The sequence below is a fragment of the Bos indicus x Bos taurus genome, chromosome 5, assembly GCF_003369695.1.
Source record: "Bos indicus x Bos taurus breed Angus x Brahman F1 hybrid chromosome 5, Bos_hybrid_MaternalHap_v2.0, whole genome shotgun sequence".
NCBI lineage: Eukaryota > Metazoa > Chordata > Mammalia > Artiodactyla > Bovidae > Bos > Bos indicus x Bos taurus.
In genome coordinates, this window is record NC_040080.1 from 61,647,485 (window position 1) to 61,669,279 (window position 21,795).

The window sequence follows — 21,795 nt, forward strand, 5'->3', positions numbered from 1 at the left end:
AAATAGATAAAAAATAATCAAATTTGATTCGTGTGATGTTTACTAGTGTCTGGCAGAGTAGCGATGATTTATCTTCTATTATTCACAGCAGAAATGTGAATGTCTAAAATAAGATAAGGAAGCTATTATGATTTTAGCAAACCAGATACGCAGAATGATAGAAACATCCAGTGGAGCTGGGAATCAGCTGAATGGCTTTGGATTAATAGGAGAGGTTTTCCTCTACATTTCTGGAATATCCTTTTGGATTAGTCACCTCATGTAAAAGATAAATGTGGGGTCGAACTCCAAGGGAATAAAACAGTTGTTCATAAAGTTTAATAGCTGAGAAGCAATGATGTTCAAATGGAAAATGTACTGGGCTGAAGTCTGGGTAATAGAGCTGCTACTATCTGAGGCAAGTAGTTATTTTTCAGTTCGTGCTTCAGTGCAAAATAAAAAATTGATAAATACTGCATATTCTTTTAAGCTCAAAAATATACACAGTCTTGTATATATATAAAGTTTCTATACATATATGCATAGAAAATCTTAGAGAATGTCAAACATTAATGATTTCAAAGGAATTATCAGATAAACCATTAAGTGAATGATATTTAATATATAAAATAATTATATTTTCTTGTAAATAATATCTAATACCTATAGCCTATTCATGTTGATAATTACATTCCAAAACCCCAATATAAAAATAAAGCTGGTAATTAAATTATTAATCATTAAATATTTTAAAGTTTATTTTATTTGCTAAGAAAATCGTGAATTGATTTCTTGTTTCATAAAAGGTGTTGTTACTTTATTCTTTTAAGTTTCATCTATATCTTATGATGGAATTAAGATCATCCACTTCTCTTTTAGATGGCAGTGTTTTCTGATACCTGACAAAAAATGATGTATGTTTTATAGGATTATCCCAACAAAACTGCAAGGACTTGCATAAACTAGACAAAGCAAAAAGTATCAAATTCATTTATCATCTCTGAGTAATATGACTCATATAAAGATTTCCTAACTTCTCCTGTTAGATTTAGAATAAGAGAACTATTATATAAAACATGACCCACAAATACATTTTAAGAAAAATTGTAAATAAGGTATTAAACGAAAACAATATTGGCATGAATTAGATAGAATGCTTTAGAAATGATGATGATATTGTTCATCATGAATTATATTTTTCATCTATTCCTTTAATACACTTTCTATCTAAATATATTTAAAAGAAGAAAAAGGAAGGGAAAAAGAGAAAGAAATGAACCACACAGTGATCACAGAGTTTGTCCTTCTAGGCCTTTCTGATGATCCTGAGCTTCAGATTGTGATTTTCCTCTTTTTATTAATCACATATGTATTAAGTGTCACTTGGAAACCTGACCATCATCACCCTAACCTGGGTGGACTCCCATCTCCAGACACCAATGTATTTCTTCCTCTGAAACTTCTCTTCCTTAGAAATCTCCTTTACTACTGTGTGCATCCCTAGATTTCTGGGGGCAATTATTACCAAAGACAAGACTATTTCTTACAACAATTGTGCAGCCCAACTATTTTTCTTTATTTTCATGGGGGTGACTGAATTTTACATTCTGACCGCCATGTCCTATGACCGCTATGTTGCCATCTGCAAGCCCCTGTTTTACACAACCATCATGAGCAGGAAACTCTGCAGCCTGCTTGTGCTCTGTGCTTGGCTCGGTGGGTTTCTGACCATTTTCCCACCCCTTATGCTTCTCCTCCAGCTGGATTACTGTGCTTCCAATGTCATTGATCACTTTGCATGTGACTATTTCCCCCTTTTACAATTGTCTGGTTCAGATACATGGTTCCTAGAAATAATTGGTTTTTACTTTGCTTTGGTTACCTTGCTATTCACTTTGGCCTTAGTGATTTTGTCATATATGTACATTATCAGGACTATTCTGAGAATCCCATCTGCCAGTCAGAGAAAAAAGGCCTTCTCCACTTGTTCCTCTCACATGATTGTCATCTCCATCTCCTATGGAAGCTGTATATTCATGTATGCTAATCCCTCAGCCAAAGAAATGGCGTCATTGACAAAAGGAGTAGCTATTCTCAATACCTCTGTGGCCCCCATGCTGAACCCCTTCATCTACACCCTGAGAAACCAGCAAGTGAAACAAGCCTTCAAAGACATGGTCTATAAAGCAGTCCTTTCTGCCAATAAATGATTTTTTTGGTCAACTTTAAAGGGCAGTTTGGCTAATTCCTGAAGTCCCTTAAAGTCTGTATAACTATGGTTGGTCTTTATAGTCTCTTAACATGCCACCTGACAGTTAATATATTATTTTTCCAGTCTGCTGCTTCTACTTCCATTCCTGTTTCTCCAGTGTATTATTTTTTGACATTTAAAAATATAATAAGGTTATTTCTAATGCAGAACTTTTGTAAAAATGAAATGCATTTCTTTAAGACATAGCACAATGTGAAAGATGGTTTTAATTCTCTTCATCAGTCCCTGAAAAGATCCTATTATACCACCTTGTACTTCAAATACAGAGTTTCAAAATGAGTGTGTAATTTCCTGTGTATTTTCAAGATGAACATTAATATTTCCTATGGTTTAAAGAACCTATATATTCTGTGTGATATTATGTGTGAAGTGAAAATATCTCCTGTCATATCAACAAACAAGAAACGTCACAGCCATCAGCAATTTCTGGTCTCCAAATGTGAATGAGAGCTCCCAAAACTGAGAATCAGTAGAGTCTCATTCCCTCATGGTGATTGCTGAGTACCTGGGGGTGATGCAAGAAGTAGCCACTTGCAACTCTTTAAGATGAACAAGGGAACCGGATATGGCCCCAGATAGCTGAGAAGGAAATGGCAACCCACTCCAGTGTTCCTGCCTGGAGAATCCCAGGGATGGGGGAGCCTGGTGGGCTGCCATCTATGGGGTCGCACAGAGTCGGACACGACTGAATCAACTTAGCAGTAGCAGTAGCAGCTGAGGTGTTTATGAAAAGAATTAATTCAGTGGACCTAGAGGCTTGCATCTTCCCATACCTAGAATGTTAAATTCCTTAATTTGATACCTGATCTTTGGTGTTCAGACTGCCTGCTCTCTTTGTTGCGAACTTGTATATAGTCTGACTCCCTCTCCTGTCTTCTTGAAACAGTTTTCTCAGAGCTACTGAGGTGCTGTTTCCTGGGCTCAGAGTCCTAAACATTCCCTTCAAATAAAATAGCTCTCTTCTTTCAGGTTGTGACTATATTTTTTTAATCGGCATACGCTAAATTCAATCCAAAGAGGTATGTACTCATGCATCAGACTTTTAATGTCAAGATATTTATTTTGTGAAATTCAATACATGTTTTGAAGGTAAATATTGATCACGATATCATGTAATTTGTATATAATTCACATGTTCTCTATTATTTTGGAAAAAAATTCATTCAAATAATTCAGAATAAATTCAATAAAACTAAAACACTGCCACTTTCCTGATTTTAGTGATAATATTTATGACGGTTATTTTGAGGTCTTTGTCAAATGTTTAAAAACCTCCATTTGTTTAAGGTTAAATTTTTGAGGTTTATTTTATTTGATTGGGTTATTTTCTGTTTCTTCTTTTCCCTTGTAACTTGGTGTTTTTACCTACACCAAGTGGCGGTTCAACTGCTATTCCAGTATTTTGGAGTTGGATTTATTCAGGACTTCATCATGATCAAGTCCACCAAGAGATTTGGGGGCATCCCACATATTTTATGAGCATGACTTTGGGATGCTTCAGAGGGCCCCTGAGACAACCCAAAGAGCCATTAAACCACCTGGGTTCATTAGACATGTTAGGTTACATGGGAAATATTGTTGAAGGGATGATAAATCGTCTCAGGTCATACAATATGGTTGACTTACTAATATATATATATATCCTAAAATTATGTGGAATTCGTATAGATCTGATATGCCCTGATAAAAATGTGCTCAATTATAATTCTAGTTATCATATTAGTGTTACATATCACAGCAATGGCCAGGCTACTTTGTCAATTGCAATTTAATCAGATTTTTAACATGCCTTCTATGGTTTCACTGTGATGCCTTTGCAAGAATACAGCTATTTCAAGATTTATGGAAAAGACTTTTCTAACATTAACCAATAAAAACTTTTGTTTGTTTGTTATCTGGTAAACTGGTAACAGGCTGGAATTTAGCCAATTCTCTATGTTAAGAGAACAAAGTTTTCTTAGATTGAAGCTTTCAATAACAGATTATGAATTTCTTTGCCTTTAAGTATTTTATTTGTTTTTTAAATCTTTTGTTACTTTGGTAAGAATTATTAAAGATTATGGTACATGTAAAAGCTTATTCTGCTTCTATAAGAAATAACCCTTCACTGTTAGACTTTTGCTATTTGATGTCCTTAAAACATGGCAATAGTCTACTCCTAAATCAGAGAATTAAAAATGGGTTAACAATAGCTGTATATCAAAGAGTCAGGGCTATGGGAAATCCAAGATGGCAGCTTGGATTTTTCAGGCTCCCTGACAAACCTCATTTTTATTTGATAGGTTAAAGCCTTCCCTGGCAACAGGGTTAATGCCCTCACAATGACAAAAAAAAAAAAAATGTATTTCATGTAATATTAAGTTCTAATTTTGTTAATTAAGGTCTGTGTTTACTACGACTCACTTCTGAGATAGTTCCTTACTGTTATGTTATATTGATAAAGGTTTAATTAAGTTATTAAAAAGGACACTCTAAGTTTGTTTCTTAAGCTTATCTCAATAGACAACCTTTCGATGTTCAACGAGGAGAGTCACACCTGTCTATAGTCATTTAACCAAGTCAGATGACCCAAGGTATGCTGGGCTTACCTAATGAAAGTTCTTGACTTAAATTCTTGCTTGTGACTTTATTAACAGCTGTTAACTGTACTATTTTCTATGTCTCTTGTATCAGAAGATTGTTTCTTATGTTAGTAAATGTGTGACTGAGCCTGTGATAAAATGCTGATAAGCAGTTCCATAAGATCAATGATTGTAATAATGTAACTCTAGATATGGGAAGAAGCAACAAGAGGGACTATATTCCTGGACCAAGAGGCTAGTAAGACAGGTATGGTCCAGAGACTTTTGCTGGTCACAAGACCTGGTCCAATAACAGCACCCTGAGTGGCCAATCAATGAAATCTTCCCCGGACCTGGAATGAGCCTTCCCAGCACTGCGGGGCACAATGGGCATGAAGTGCACCCAAAGCATGGTTAAATATGTGGACCCTGCTGACTGGGAGTTGGCACTTGCCAGCTGCCTCTACAAAGATTACATCATGACCACTGCAAGCTGCTGACCTTCAACACCCCTTAAAAGGAGCTCAGGATGGAGATCAGAAATAAGGCACTCTGTGCTCTGGGAAAAGCCCAGAAGAACTGGCCTTCAGATAGTCAGAGGTTTTCAGGTAAAGATTTTATGAGCCCAAATTCTTGCATCTTCTTGTACCTAGAGAAACACTAATGTCACGAACCAATGTCTGGCCCTGGTTCTCCTGGCTAGCCCCTGAGCAGCTTTCCTACTTCTTCTAATCTTTGGGCCATGTACCTTTAACTTTTTTGTTAAGTTTTTTTCTTCTAGAATACAACAAATATCCAAGTGGTAGTACAACAAGAATATCCTCTGACCAACCCAAAGACAATGCTGAAACAAATCACCTTATCATTTCATGGACTCTCATCTCCCTCCATAAATGCACCCCGACAAGGAAGCAGGCAAAGGGAACCCAGAGCCCCATGACACCCCTGTACAGCCTGAAGAAGCCAGAGTGGCCATCATTCCTCTTCTCCTGAGACTCAGTTCCCAAATGCCTAAGAAAGGAAATAGGTAGATAGTTAGACATGAACAGGCTATCAACAGGGACCAAAGAATTGGCCCTAAAAATAAAGGAAGGGAGGAATGTGGTGACCCAGGGACTAAAAAACAGATAAAACCAAGGAGGGTCTTGGAATGCAGGAACAGAAAAAGCAGACACATATGGTCCTTCCCTTCCCCCATGTCATAACTATTAACGGATTTCAGGTCCTCCTGAGCAGTATAACCTGTCTCACCTCCTACCTCACACAAGGAAGGTATTTGCCTTACTCTTCCCTACCCAGTATGCATGCCTCATTCAATCAGCAAGTGACCCGCAAGACACCTATCCCATTCCTTGTACTTGTATCCTGGGTATAAAAGTGGACTAAGGACTGTTCAACGTTGGTTCTCCCTTGAGCTGGCTCAGTGTTCTAACAGCGTCTCTCATTCTTTTTTCTTTCTTTTTTAAAAAAAATTTATTTATTCTTTTATTGAAGGGTAATTAATTGCTTTACAAAATGTTGCTCTTTTCTGTCAAAGCTCAACATGAATCAGCCATAGCTATACATATATCCCCTCCCTTTTGAACCTCCCTCTAAACTCCCTCCCAATCCCACCCGTGTTGATGCAGAGCCCCTGTTTGAATTTCCTGAGCCATACAGCAAATTCCCCTTGACTATCTATTTTACATATGGTAATGTAAGTTTCCATGTTACTCTTTCCATACTTCTCACCCTCTCCTCCCCTCTCCCCATGTCCCTAAGTCTATTGCTTCTCAGGCTTTTGGCTAAGATCAAGTGTAGTATCTCTTCTTATCAGCATCTCCCACTCTAATAAACTTTATTTCCCTCTCATTCTATATGTCTGGAAATTCTTTTCCAACCTGTGTACAGACCACGACAGTATCTTCTATATTTGCGTTTGGAGATTCCTTGGTAAGCTGATTAAAATTTGGGTCATATCTGTTTTGATCCTGTATTGTCCCTAGTGCTCCTATAGTACCTAAAGCTAGAAGAATCTCAATGAATGTTTGTTGAATGAATAATAGTGATTGAGTCAATAGATGAGGTTTCTTTAATTTTCTGTCCTTTCTAAAATTAGATTAAAAGGAATTTGAGTTGTAAATTCTTATAAAATAGATTTTATGCTTTCAGTAATTACTGGAACACTGACAATCAATCAGATGAAAACAGGACCTCTGGTAGATCTTTCTCAATGATTAGTATCACTATTATGGAAAAATAACCTGAAAAGTTTTTTGAATAGTTTGAACAGTTTAAAGTGTATTTAATCCAAAATTTCTCACAAATTTCATTGGAATTCACTGAGTATGATATTTTTTCTCATTCTTGTTTTTATTGTGCTCTATTTGATTTTTAATTTTTTTTTTATTTAGTAGCACAGAGGCCAACTTTATAGAGACATTTTATAACATAAGAAAGGAAAATGTAATGTTTACTCATAAGATCCATTCACCACAGTATTTTAGTCAGCAAGGGGGAAAAGGTCTATTCTTCAGAGAAATGGTGATTTAGGATATTCAGGAAATCCCTTCCAAAATCCTGTACATTTAGATATCTTCACATAGATAGTAAGCAAAATAATCCATTTGCTTCTGGCTTAGTTCTCATGCTTTTCTATCTGTTTGGATATTATCTGCAAAGTTTTCTGTTTCACTAGTGATATAAATGTTGATAATATGTTTATAATCCTTAGTGTATTTCCTCTTGGCCCTGTTGTCACATTTGATTCACTGGAGTATTTCCCATGAGCCTTGGCTATATGGTGGATAAAGCAACATTTGCCTCATGCAGGTTAAAATTCATATAGAAATCACATCCAGAAAGGACCACAGTAACTCCATATCTTGCTTCCCTTCACTGTGTTTGCTCCCATGGCTTCCATGTAACATGTATCAAGGAAATTTATCTATAGAAATAAGGTAATTCCAAATGTGTTGAGATAGAGCATTCTTAGAAATGTTTGATATCTTATCCTAAAATTGAAATAGTGACCAGGTTTTTAAAATAGCTTCAGTCACCTGAAGTGATGCATTTGTACAAAAAGAGGTAAGACTGTAAAGTAAAAGCCAATGATAACTTTTTCTTAGCATTGATATATACATTCTTAGCTTAACTTTTCATTACATGGAGATGAATAATTTGGAGTTGCCTTTCCTTTCTGTAAATATCAAGGGTTATGAAGAATGAGCACATTAATACTTTCTGTTTCTCTTATTAATTATTTACTCATTGTTAGAAAATTACTCTTTGAGTTTGGTCCTCCTCATTGAATATATGTTTGATAAATAACACATGCTTCGGTTCAAGCAGAAAAAATTTAGAATACCAGTTTGACCACTTACTAGCTATATGATTTTGTTTAATATTTAGCCTCTCATTGTTAGGTTATTCAAACATTACACAAAGCTATTGCAATGAGTCTATTCAGATCAGATCAGATTAGATCAGTCTCTCAGTCGTGTCCAACTCTGTGACCCCATGAATCGCAGCACGCCAGGCCTCCCTGTCCATCACCAACTCCTGGAGTTCACTCAGACTCACGTCCATCGAGTCAGTGATGCCATCCAGCCATCTCATCTTCTGTCGTCTCCTTCTCCTCTTGCCCCCAATCCCTCCCAGCATCAGAGTCTTTTCCAGTGAGTCAACTCTTTGCATGAGGTGGCCAAAGTACTGGAGTTTCAGCTTTAGCATCATTCCTTCCAAAGAAATCCCAGGGCTGATCTCCTTCAGAATGGACTGGTTGGATCTCCTTGCAGTCCAAGGGACTCTCAAGAGTCTTCTCCAACACCACAGTTCAAAAGCATCAATTCTTCGGTGCTCAGCCTTCTTCACAGTCCAACTCTCACATCCATACATGACCACAGGAAAAACCATAGACTTTGTTGGCAAAGTAATGTCTCTGCTTTTGAATATGCTATCTACGTTGGTCATAACTTTCATTCCAAGGAGTAATCATCTTTTAATTTCATGACTGCAGTCACCATCTGCAGTGATTTTGGAGCCCAGAAAAATAAAGTCTGACACTGTTTCCACTGTTTCCCCATCTATTTCCCATGACGTGATGGGACCGGATTCCATGATCTTTGTTTTCTGAATGTTGAGCTTTAAGCCAAGTTTTTCACTCTCCATTTTCACTTTCATTAAGAGGCTTTTGAGTTCCTCTTCACTTTCTGCCATAAGGGTGGTGTCATCTGCATATCTGAGGTGTTCGATAACTGCATAAATCTTAGCATTGTCTCTCAAACGAGTTTCCTCAAAAATGGTTATTAATTTTTATATTGGGATCATCTTCCTCAAAGGTAATAATTGATTTTACTTTTAGGAATAATAATAAAAATAGTATTTACTCTGGGAATGCATGCTTTAAAATTTTTATATAATTTCACTTTTCTTTTAATTAAATTAGCCCTCATAATAATTCCTTGAAATATTATAGTCATGTTCAAGTTGGAAAAGAAACCTATAACTCAGAGAGTTGTATTTTTAATAATTTCTCTTGGAATACAAATCCCTAATAGTCTCATATGTTTTTAACTAAAGTTAAGTCCTGATGCCATATTTTTATAAGAATGTATTTCCTTTTTAATTTAAAAATTATCTTCAGACATAGATAATAGTTAAAACTGAGACAATTAGGGGAGAAGCAACATTTCTAGGAAATTATACAGATTTTGAGAGTGACTTAGGTCTTTACAGTTTTCCCTTCATTATTCCTATTCATACTTATTGGTGCTTTGATTTGATTTCCCTTTTCCATTCAGAAAGAAACAAGGACTTTTTTTTTTTTTTTTTTAATTAGAGGACTGAGAGAAACAGGACTCTGAACTAATTGTCGGACTAGCAAAGGCAGTCATAAAGTAATATTCTGAAAATAATCTAAATTGACTCTTATGAGTAGTTTTTATTTTTTTCCCTTACAGTCATGATGATGTTTTTCCATGGTATTAGATGTCAGCAAACACAATCAGGAGTGGAATGAATCATTCTAGAAAAAATTACCCAAGATATCAAATTTAATAAATATTCTGTTTTCTTCTGTGACAAGTTATTCTAGCTTATAAACCTAACACCAAGAAAAAGATCCTCAAGCGAAAGGAAAAGATAAAGAAGTGGAATACTATGTCGTATGCATAAGAGTGCAAACTGCCTTGAGGATATATGTGTTCATAGAATTACTTACGATTTCCTTAGGAGTCTTAAACTTATGAAGAGAAAATTCAGTACACATAGAGAATGTGAGAAGCTAATTTGTTTCCAATTATATTGTGGAATTTAGAGAGCTTCCCACTCGTGTCTCACAATTTATATAAAATAAGGAATGTAATCTTTAATAAACATTTAAATATCGTCACTTTTTTAAATTGGTGAATTTGGGGAATGCTAGTGATGTTTTCTCAAAGAAGCCATGCTTATACTTTACTATAGAATAGCACGTGTGTCCTGAAAATCACTTCCAATTATCTTATTTAACACAATGGCCAGCATTTGTTTATCATATAGGTTAATTTTCACTTTCAATGAGCCACATGCCTGTTTTGACAATGAGATCAAAGACACTGTTGCTAAGTCACTTCAGTCGTGTCTGACTCTTTGAGACTCTATGGACTATAGCCTGCCAGGCTCCTTTGTACATGGGGATTCTCCAGGCTGAATACTGGAGTGGATTGCCATGCCCTCCTCCAGGGCATCTTCCCAACCTAAAGATGGAACCCACATCTCTTATGTCTCCTGAATTGGCAGGCGTGTACTTTACCACCAGTGCCACCTGGGAAGCCCTTATCCAAGACACTAGAATTCATTACAAAGGAAGGGACAGAAAGGAATATGTAACTTGTTATCCTAAGTTCCATGGGACTAAGGGAAAAAAAGTTTGAATGAGTTGTAAGGAAAAAAAAAAAAAAAAAACTCGGAAATGATGTCTTAGAAATTTGCATATATTCTTCATTACTTTACCAAAACCATCCCAGGAATAATTAACACCTCACATTCCAGAAGTGGTTTACACATCAGAGTCATCAGTTCAGTTCAGTTCAGTTCAGTCGCTCAGTCATGTATGACTCTTAGACACAGTTGTTAATTACAGATGGTTTTTGTTAACTGAGAACAATGACTTTTATATTTGTAAATATGTATCAAATTCTGGGTTGCCTGAATTTATTGAGAGAACTCAGCTTCCTTTTAACATAAATTCATTATTATTACTGTTAATTCGAATGACAAAAGTTTTCATTGCTATTTCATGTTTATACTAATACACTGACAAAATAGAGATTCTATTAAGGGAAGATTAATGTAGATACTTCCCAGGTAGCACAGTTGGTAAATAATCTGTTTGCCAATGCAAGATTTGCAAGAGACTTGGGTTCAATACTTGGATGGGGAAGATCCCCTGAAGTAGAAGATGGCACCCGCACTCCAGTATTCTTGCCTGGAAAGTTCTATCAGCACAGGAGCCTGGTGGGGTACAGTCAATGGGGCTGCAAAGTGTTGGACACTTCTGAGAAACAGAAACGGACAGAAAATACTAGTAACATTTAGATGGCATAAATTTTGAAGAAAAAATATTCTCTGGAAGGTAATGTTTGTTTTCAGATATTCATATACTTTGGTTGAGAGCTTAGCTGAAGAGCCAATGGAGCGAAGCAACCATCTGTGGGATTATGACTGAACACCTCTAAGTGAGAGTCCTGCCCATGCAGAATGATATGTTAGCATCACAGGAGCCTTGATTGGCGTTGGATAGCTGGTCCCTTAACATCCCTCCTGGCAGGACTCCCCGGGGTCCCTAAGGGAGCGCCACCCTGTTCTTTGGGACCAGGGTCAGGTGCAGAGAGCCCTTCATCCTGGGACTGGGTGCAGCCAGAAAGGTAGTCATTCCTTCACCCATCACGGTGCCCCAATTTGTAGGGAACCTGGTGCTAAACCATTCATAGATGACCTAATTCTCGTTTGGGATTTCCTATGTAACAGAGCTGCATAGGAATCAACAAAGTTGATTGACACTAGTTCCGTCTAGTCAAGGCTGTGGTTTTCTGATGCTGGGAGGGAATGGGGGCAGGAGAAGAAGGGGACAACAAAGGATGAGATGGCTGGATGGCATCACCGACTCGATGGACTTGAGTTTGGGTGAACTCCAGGAGTTGGTGATGGACAGGGAGGCCTGGCATGCTGCGATTCATGGGGTTGCAAAGAGTCGGACAGGCCTGAGCAACTGAACTGAACTGAGCTGACTGATGTACCAGAGCAGCTCCATTGCTGCTATCTACTGAAAGCTTCAATAATTTGGCCAGTTGATGCCAAGAGCTGAGTCATTGGAAAAGACTATGATGCTGGGAAAGATTGAGGACAGAAGGAGAAGAGGACGTCAGAGGAATGGCATCACCATGGCATGATGGCATGGATGACATCACCAATGCAATAGACATGAACTTGAGCAAACTCTGGGAGATAGTGAGGGACAGGGAAGTCTGGCGTGCTGCAGTCCATGGGGTCACAACGAGTCGGACACGATTTGGAGACTGAACAACACATTTTGGTTTCCTTAACTCATAACACAGATGCAATCTACCAAATGTCCACTCTGCCTCCTCTCTTGACTGTCTAATATCTGAGAAGACTGCTGAAGCAAATCCATTATCTGCATTCCTTTATTCCATTATCTGGGGCCTCAGAAGAGGAGTATGAGGTTGGGAAGTTAATATGAGTCTGAGTGGAAACTTAGAAATCTGTCATGTTATTAAAGATTTCATTCCAATGACTTTTATTTTGGAGACATATCCACTGGGTGACTTTTTCCTGACACATTTAGGTTTTCTATATTACAGTAGAGAATAACAATACAAGGAACCAGCTGACACAAACTAGGATAGGATGATTTTATGGGGCTTGAAAAAAGACGAAGTCTTTCCCAACAGGAGGGAATCCTCCAAGAGTGGGGGGTGGGGCATTTTACAAGTCAACAGGTAGCATTTATTTTACTGTATTTCCTAGGTTTTAGAAAGATCTAGGTGATAATCCCTCCTTTTTCAATTCAGGTATGTGATTTGGATGAGATTTTTTAAAATTATTTCTACTCTGACTGAAACCTGTAAAACAGGGATTTGATAAAGAAATATTCTATGTGAAACACACATACTGGCATATGGTAAAAACTTACTTTAAAGTAAGTTACCTATTTTTTTTTACCTTGTTTTTAAAAATCTCCTGAATTATGTTAGCATGGCATAGTAAGTTTACTTTCAGAGACAAATCCCATTGTTATACATGGATAATCCCCTTTTCTGTGTCTTCCCTTTGTGTTTTCTCCTGAAGGTTACTTAAAAGGAGAAGTAAAATGAGAAACAACACAGAAATAAGAGAATTTATCCTCCTGGGACTGTCGGACGACCCACAACTTCAGGTTGTGAACTTTGTCTTTCTGCTCATCACCTACATGCTCAGCATCACTGGGAACTTGACCATTATCACCCTGACCCTGCTGGATATCCACCTCCAGACCCCCATGTATTTCTTCCTCAGGAGTTTCTCCATATTGGAAGTTTCATTCACAACTGTCACTATTTGCAAGTTCTTGGCCACCATTATTACGGGAGATAAAACTATCTCTTTTAATGATTGTATGACTCAGTTATTTTTTTTTCATTTTCTTGGGAGTCACTGAGTTTTACCTTCTGGTTGCCATGTCCTATGACTGCTACATTGCCATCTGCAAACTGCTGCATTACTTGACCATCATGAATCACAGAGTCTGCACGCTGCTTGTCTTGGCCTCTTGGCTGACTTCATTCTTAATTATATTCCCATTACTCATGTTCTTCATACAGCTTGATTACTGTAAGTCCAATGTTATCAACCATTTTACTTGTGATTATTTGCCTTTATTATACCTTTCTTGTTCAGACACCAAATTCCTAGAGATACTGGGGTTTTCCTGTGCTGTGTTTATTCTATTGTTCACTTTAGCATTAATAATTCTGTCCTACACATATGTCATCAGAACAATTTTGAGGATCCCTTCTACCACTCAGAGGACAAAGACCTTTTCCACGTGTTCGTCCCACATGATTGTCGTCTCCATCTCTATGGCAGCTGCATTTTCATGTGTGTGAATCCATCTGCAAAAGACAGGGTCTCTTTGAGCAAGGGAATAGCTGTGCTAAATACCTCAGTAGCACCCATGCTGAACTCTTTTATCTACACTCTTAGGAATCAGCAAGTCAAGAGAGCCTTCATGGACATGGCAAGGAAGACTATGTTTTCTCAAGGAAATGAAAATATAAAAGTCCCTGTTTCATAAATTAGATGCATATGAGTGAAGAGCAATTAAATTAAAATCCAGGTTTTTCAAAATTTATTAATATCCACACAGCCTCCCTAGATTCATTTTCATCATTTATATTTTTATTGTCAGCAGTTTACTAAGGATATTTGCATATGTGTATTTTATTTTTGCCATTTAAATTTGAACTCTTCATATGTGTACATATATACGTACACATTTTTTTCCATTCAGATTGCAAACCTTCTCTCATGCACTTTTCTTCTGGTGAAATTTCAAAATGCAAGAGAGAATAGCATTTTGTGATTTCACCAGAATTACTCTTTTCAGTAATTGAGTAAATATTGTATCATGTTTAACCTTATTTTTTATTACCACACAAGGACAATAAACATAATCTGACAGTCTCATTAGAACATTGCATATACTCTCCTTTTCATATTGTGGCCAATTTAGTAACTACATGAAAAACAGTACAACTTAAAAGAATGATGTAATTACACTTTCTTGAGAAATCAAATAACTTTTCTCATTAGTGAGTTTAACATTTTCTGTGCTGTATAATTTATCAACTCAAAGACTATTATAATGAAGCAAACTATGAAAGCTATTAGGGAAAACTATGAAATAGCCTCCACTTTTTGGGGAACTCTAAAATTAACATATGTATCATAATAATTCTTTTAAAATGCCTGAAGAAATTATCAATTAAAAACAATACACAACATGAGAGTTGCAAGTTAAATTTTATTGGGGCAATATGAGGATTGCAATCCAGGAGACAGACCTCAGATATCTGTGAGAAACAGATCTAAAGAGGAATAGGGGAAGGACAATATATATGTGATTTGGCAAAAAGGGAGTATATGTATTCAAGCACATTTCTTTTTGTAGAAAGTTTCTGCTCGTCTCATGAAAAGTCTGCTAGTTATGAGAAACAATCGTCACCATGAAGAATTTTAGTGTTTTTGTTGATATGAGGAGATACAAGAATTGGGCTCATAAAATCAGCTCCTGAGGCTGTTTAACTATCTGAAGACCTGTCCTGCCAGTTTTCCCAGAGCACAAAGTGCCTCACTCCTGCTTTCCACACGGAACTCCTTCAGGCGGTGTTGAACATCAGTAGCTGCACAGCACATGATTTAACCCTTGTAGAGGCAGATGGCAAGCACTCATGGCAAGTGCCAATTTGTAGCTGACAAAATAAATATTACTGGATACCAAAGATGACCGCATTTACTGTGGTCAGTTGTATATTTAAATAAAAGCTTGATATTAAGCTGATCTTTTGATAATCAGTAGCTAAGGTGTGTTATAACTTTCTCATATTTGTGACTATTCTGAGATAATAGCTTGTACATACAATTCTTTTAATTGCCTCTTTAAGTGATATGCCTAATCAATAGGAGTAAAGAAGGTAACAAGAGCAAAGTTTTACCATATATAAACTTGAGGGTTTTTGTTAAAAATGCTTATTTAAGCATTATCGTATTGGAAATTGTACTGATTAGAATATATATGAATAATCATACAAAATCATGCAATTCTGGCCCTGAACACTTTTTTCGTTTCTGTTTTCCCTGAAGTCAAAAATTTATATAATGATGAAAGGTACTCAAACTCATCCCTCATTTGTTTTTTTTTTTTTTTTATTTTTTAACTTTACAATATAGTATTGGTTTTGCCATATATCAACATGAATCCTCCACAGGTGTACATGTGTTCAGGATAGGGAACACATCCCTCACTTTTAAACCATTATTATACAAAGACTGTAAACATAACTCATAGGCAAGCTTTTCCTGATATTCACATACCAAACTCAGTTGAGAGTCTTAGATCTATCATTTGATGAAACACAAGAAAAACAACTTACAAAAATAATACTGAGATTTCCACGTTGTAGGGAAGTCATACCATTACTTTCTCCTTCCCTCATGCTGAAACATTTATAATTTCTAAGCTTGATTGGAAGCATGTGAAAATACTGAAGTTTAGACTTGATTGAGGGTTGTGAGTTCTTATTCACTCAATAAAAATATACCATAAATAGTAGATAGGTTAGTTCTGGGAATTAAAAGATCTGTAAAAATTTTACAAAATTTATATAGGAGCCTACGCTGATATTTTCAGATAATGCAGCTCTCTACATCATTCTATACAAACTCTTTAGTGTTTAGTTTAAATGTTTGCTATCAGTATAATCATTTTGATTATCAATAGCAGGGATCAACACAGACTTTTTCTGTAAAAGGGTAATACATTAATAATTTAGGGTTTGTAGGCATAGTGTCCCTGATTCAATTACTCGGTTCTTCCTGTCTTTATTTTTGATGCAGCTATGAACATGTAAATGAAAGGGCTCAGGTGTGTTCAATAAAACTTTTAACAAAAATAGGTGGTGGGTCAAATTTCCCAGTGAGCAATGGATTGTCCACCAACCTCCTCTCTTAGAATTTTACTAACCATTGACCCATATTTTATTTCTTATTTAAAATAAGGTAGTATGACTAATAGGTCCATCTAGTCAAAGCTATGGTTTTTCCAGTAGTCATGTATGGATGTGAGAGTTGGACTATAAAGAAAGCTGAGTGCTTAAGAACTGATGCTTTTGAAATGTTGTGTTGGAGAAGACTCTTGAGAGTTCCTTGGACAGCAAAGTGATCCAAATAGTCCATCCTAAAGGAAATCATTCCTGAATCTTCATTGGAAGGACTGATGTTAAAGCTGAAACTCTAATACTTTGGCCACCTAATGTGAAGAACTGACTCATTTGAAGAAACCTTGATGCTGGGAAGGAAGGAAGGTGGGAGGAGAAGGGGACGACAGAGGATAAGATGGCTGGATGGCATCACCAACTCAATGGACATGGGTTTGAGTGAACTCCGGGAGTTGGTGATGGACAGGGAAACCTGGCATGCTGCAGTTCATGGGGTCGCAAAGAGTCAGACACGACTGAGTTACTGAACTGAACTGAAGACTGAAGTTTTCAGAAATCCACATTATTCCTGAGATTCTTTTTCTCAAACAAAATGGCTTATGTTGTAACATTTTATACTTCATCAAATACATATGAATAAAAAACAATTTACAGAAAATTCTGAAGCAATATTCAGCTTTATTCAATTTATCTGGTGCAACGTGTGGGGAAGTTCAGAATAGGAATAAATAAAAAGGAATCATATAACTGTACTGAAAGAGTTTTGAGAGAATATGAATGAAGAAATAGTTGACCAGAACTTTATTTTTTAATGCTACAGTTAGTTGCATTTACTGGAGAAAAAGATAAACTTTTGGATGGTATCCTTAAAGGCTTGCTACACTTGCTGGTTCCTCAGTGTATATATAAACAGATTCATCATAGGAGCAACAGAAGTATCCAGAATTGCTACTCCTTTCATCAAGGATGTCTTTTCTTTTGCTGAAGGGTTGATATACACAAATATACAGCTTCCATAAGAGATGAAAATGACAATCATGTGAGAGGAGCATGCAGAAAAAGCCTTTTTTCTCTGACTGGCAGAAGGCAGTCTCAGAACTGTCTTGATGATGAACATGTAGGATAGAATTATTAATGCCAAAGTAAAAAGCAGAATCTCTATTGCAGAGTAAAAACCAATCACTTCAAGGAGCCATATGTCTGAGCATGATAGTTGCAAGAGAGGGAAATAGTCACAAGTAAAGTGATCAATGATATTAGAACCACAGTAATCTAACTGGAGAAAAAGAATAACAGGTGGGAAGATGTTTAAGAACCCTGCCAGCCAAGCACAAAAGACAAGCAATACACAGACTCTGTTGTTCATGATGGTTGTGTAATGCAGGGGTTTACAGATAGCTACATAGTGATCATAGGACATGGCAGTTAGAAGATAAAATTCAGTGATACCCAAGAAAATGAAGAAAAACAGCTGAGTTGTACAATTGTTGTATGAAATTGCTTTGTCCCTGGTGATAATTTTGCCCAGAAATCTAGAAATACAGACAGTTGTAAATATAGATAAGTTCCTGAGGAAAAAATACATAGGTGTCTGTAGATGGGAGTCCACCAAGGTGAGAATGATGATGGTCATATTTCCAGTGACACTTAATATATATGTGATGATTAAAAAGAGAAAAATCACAGTCTGAAGCTCTGGGTCATCTGATAGCTCCAGAAGAATGAATTCTGTGCATCTTGCGTGGGTTTTCATTTCTGATTATTTTCTCCCTCATTAGAACAGAAAACGTATGCTCTCCCTGAATTTGCTCAGTCATGTCTGACACTTTGCAACCCAGTGGACTATAGCCTACCAGGCTCCTCTGTCCAATCAAATTTTCCAAGCAAGAGTACTTGAGTGGGTTGCCATTTCCTTCTCCAATATGCTCTCCCTATAGGACATAAAAAACGTTAAAAGATATTTGCGGATAGAATACAAAAGTTTTAAAGCTTCCATCATGAAGTAGTGTTTGACATTGAAAACCTCTCTTCCCATACAGTAACTTCTCCAGTTTCCTTTCAACCTTTCATTCAAGTAATGAATATTATCTGAAGTTAAATATTGAGCTCTCATCTTCAAAAATACACTCTCACAGGCCATGGATGAAATAAAAGTTACGTGTTAACATTTAAACTGGGACATTTCTTCTACTGTTTTCTTTATTAAGATTTCAAATTATTCTTTAAAATATTTAGCTTCTTTGGTGATAATATGATAATATTTAATTTATTCTTCTCCTTTCCTCAGTATTATAAAAACCAGTATGCTTTGTAGATAATCTAAATACAGAGTTTATAGTCTTACAGAGGCTATGTAGCCCTCTTCCACATTTATATTTTGAAAAACTGAGGCCCACTTGTTTAGGAACTTTCACAAGTTTAAATGACTCATGTACATAGTAAATATCTCACTTTAGAATATGTGTTTTCCATGGGAATATTTTTTGGTGTTCTCTGCTTTTTATGGGTTTGGTTGATGCAACCCTTTCCCACATCATTGTTTTCTATTTCTGATAAAAGGCTGGAAGGACAAGAGAGTGTAACTTCTGCTACTAAAATAAATATTGTGTAAAAATAATTTAGTTCATGCAATGAGCACATCAGTTTTCTTTTGTTTTACAATATTGTTTTAGAAAGTGACCAAGTAGATGGTCAAAACTTTTACTGGGAAGCAAATATTCCTTTACATGCTATGCTATGCTAAGTCACTTCAGTCGTGTCCGACTCTGTGCAACCCCATAGACGGCAGCCCACCAGGCTCCCCCATCCCTGGGATTCTCCAGGCAACAACAGTGGAGTGGGTTGCCATTTCCTTCTCCAATGCATGAAAGTGAAAAGTGAAAGTGAAGTGCTCAGTCGTGTCCGACTCTTAGCAACGCCTTGGATTGTAGCCTAACAGGCTCCTCTGTCCGTGGGATTTTCCAGGCAAGAGTACTGGAGTGGGGTGCCATTACCTTCTCCGATTCCTTTACCTAGAGAATGTCATTTCATTTCTGTAACAGAAAACCATTTAACTTAAGAAAAGTTAATGAAAAGCCCTAGACTTATTGCTGTGCTGGTTCTTTAGGACTCTATGAATAGTCTTCTTGTTAGTAAATAATCACATTTTAATATCAAAAAGGTTTTGAATTCACAAACCCATAAACAAATACTATTTTAAAACATTTTAATGAGAAGGAATCATATTATTATACTGGAAAATAACAAAGATACTTACTCCCTGGTTCTTCTTGATGATTTAGTCTCAAATTTTAAAGTCTGATTACTTCCATATTTAGATAAATTCAGAGGTGGTGAATTGAGTTGGCAACTTATTTGGTTTCTTTTGTACTCTCAAATCAAGTATGGTGATTTAACTTTGTCATGGCTCTCAAGGTTTATGGTTCTCATTATGGTTAGACTGGTAATATTTGACCCACAATATCCTTCATTCCTGCTGCTGCAAAATTTGAGGAATATTTTCATTATAATGCAATGCATAGTTGCTCTTTGTCTGTTACCCAAGCTCTGTGTAAAAACTTAATTACACCTGGGCAGACTCATAAAGTACTTCTTACACTTGATCCTTTTCATATAATATGAAACACTACTTACTAAGACATTTTCTTTGTACTAATGCAAAGATTTTAAATGAATATTTTGTAATTCTATGATAATCTATCTATACAATTTAAGTAACATTTTCCTTAGGCTTCAGAGCCTAACATATTCTACAAATTCTACTTTGAAAAACAGAAAATAAGAATGTTCTTCTCTATGTATGTCATACACATGGAACTGGATTTATTTTATCTGTCTCATGTTAGCCCAGGGGAATTTAAGCAAAGAGAGTGCCAATGAGGCATCATTAAAGATACATGTGAGTCAGTTTTGTAAATATGGATACAAAAATGTAAAAAGGCAAAATGACTGAGATACATGAGGCAACTTCAGAAACAGCATGTGATATTGAGTGCATGAAAATTTAATTTAGATTTGACTCTTGTATGATTGGGGCTTCCCTGGTGGCTCAGAGGTTAAAGCATCTGCCTGGAATGCAGGAGACCCGGGTTCGATCCCTGGGTCAGGAAGATCCCCTGGAGAAGGAAATGCCAACCCACTCCAGTATTCTTGCTTGGAGAATCCCATGGAGGGAGGAGCCTGGTAGGCTACAGTCCATGGGGTAGCAAAGAGTTGGACACGACTAAGTGACTTCACTTCATTCACTTCACTTGTATGATTATGTTTTAGGAATATACTTTTTTCTCCCAGAAATTCTGGATTTACCCTTAAGAGAGTTAGTGTGCTTATATCCCTTGAATTTTGAGTTTGGATCATAGAAACAATGAGTCTCTACAAATAGATTTGTATTTGTACAACTCCAGAGAGGCAGTTTTTAAACATTTACCAGAAATCGATAGTCCTTCTCATTTAGAACATCTGTCAGCCATGCAGTGGATATTCAATAAATGTAAAATAAATAAACATATTTAAATAATTTATGTGCAGAGTCAATCCCTGTTAGTCAACAGAACCTTAACAACTGATTGCAACATGTATTATTGGTAAAGAATTTGAGAAAGAAAATATTAAAGAATCACTAGTTGGATACACAAATAAAGGTGAAGTCTCTCACCATGGTAGATTTCAAGCTATCAGTGTACCCTTACTGAGCTCAGAGGTGAGAACAGACTGGCAACCATTGGCTCCCAGGATGTGGTCCAGGCAAGCTCCAGCACACCACTGCTGGGAGTGCATCAGTTCATCTACAAAGTAGATAAAGGTCCCCGCTTTCATGGAGTGAAGGATGTAAGGGAATACAGACAATAAACCTGAACATAATTGACTAGTAAACTATATATATGGTATATCATATGTTAATGAGTAGTTTGTAAAAGAAGAGAAAATTGAAAAATCTTGGAAGTAGGGAGATACTGTAATATTAAAAATGTCATTGGGGTGGATGTTTGTCATTGAGGTGACATTTGAACAGAGACCTAAAGGAGTGGAGGGTGCTAACCATGCAAACATCTGGGAAAGGAGACTTTCCAGTAAAAGAAATATTTAGTGTAAGACACTAAGGCACTAGGAGGAAAATTGTGTTATTTGCAATGAATGACACATTTGTTTCTTCCTTTCCAATACTTTTATATATATTTAGTTTTCTTATGATAGTTCCCTGGATAGACCTTCCAACAGAGTACTAAATGAAAGGAGTTATGGTGAT

General features: G+C 36.5%; 1 protein-coding gene and 3 pseudogenes across 1 annotated transcript; 3 read left to right on the forward strand and 1 right to left on the reverse strand.

Moving 5' to 3' along the window:
- Positions 1-1,252: 1,252 nt before the first annotated feature.
- Positions 1,253-2,189, forward strand: LOC113893702 (annotated as a pseudogene).
- Positions 2,190-6,576: 4,387 nt separating this feature from the next.
- On the forward strand, positions 6,577-6,685 carry LOC113893875 (annotated as a pseudogene).
- Positions 6,686-13,165: 6,480 nt separating this feature from the next.
- Positions 13,166-14,128, forward strand: LOC113893494 (annotated as a pseudogene).
- A 3,299-nt stretch (positions 14,129-17,427) lies between these two features.
- LOC113893703 (olfactory receptor 6C3-like) lies at positions 17,428-18,183 on the reverse strand. The gene has a single exon (XM_027543578.1). It carries the CDS (start codon positions 18,181-18,183, stop codon positions 17,428-17,430), a length of 756 nt encoding a protein of 251 aa, XP_027399379.1.
- Positions 18,184-21,795: the final 3,612 nt, after the last annotated feature.

Coding starts and splice junctions, on each gene's coding strand:
- LOC113893703 (XM_027543578.1), bottom strand. CDS start 18,183: ATGACCATCATCATTCTCACCTTGGTGGACTCCCATCTACAGACACCT.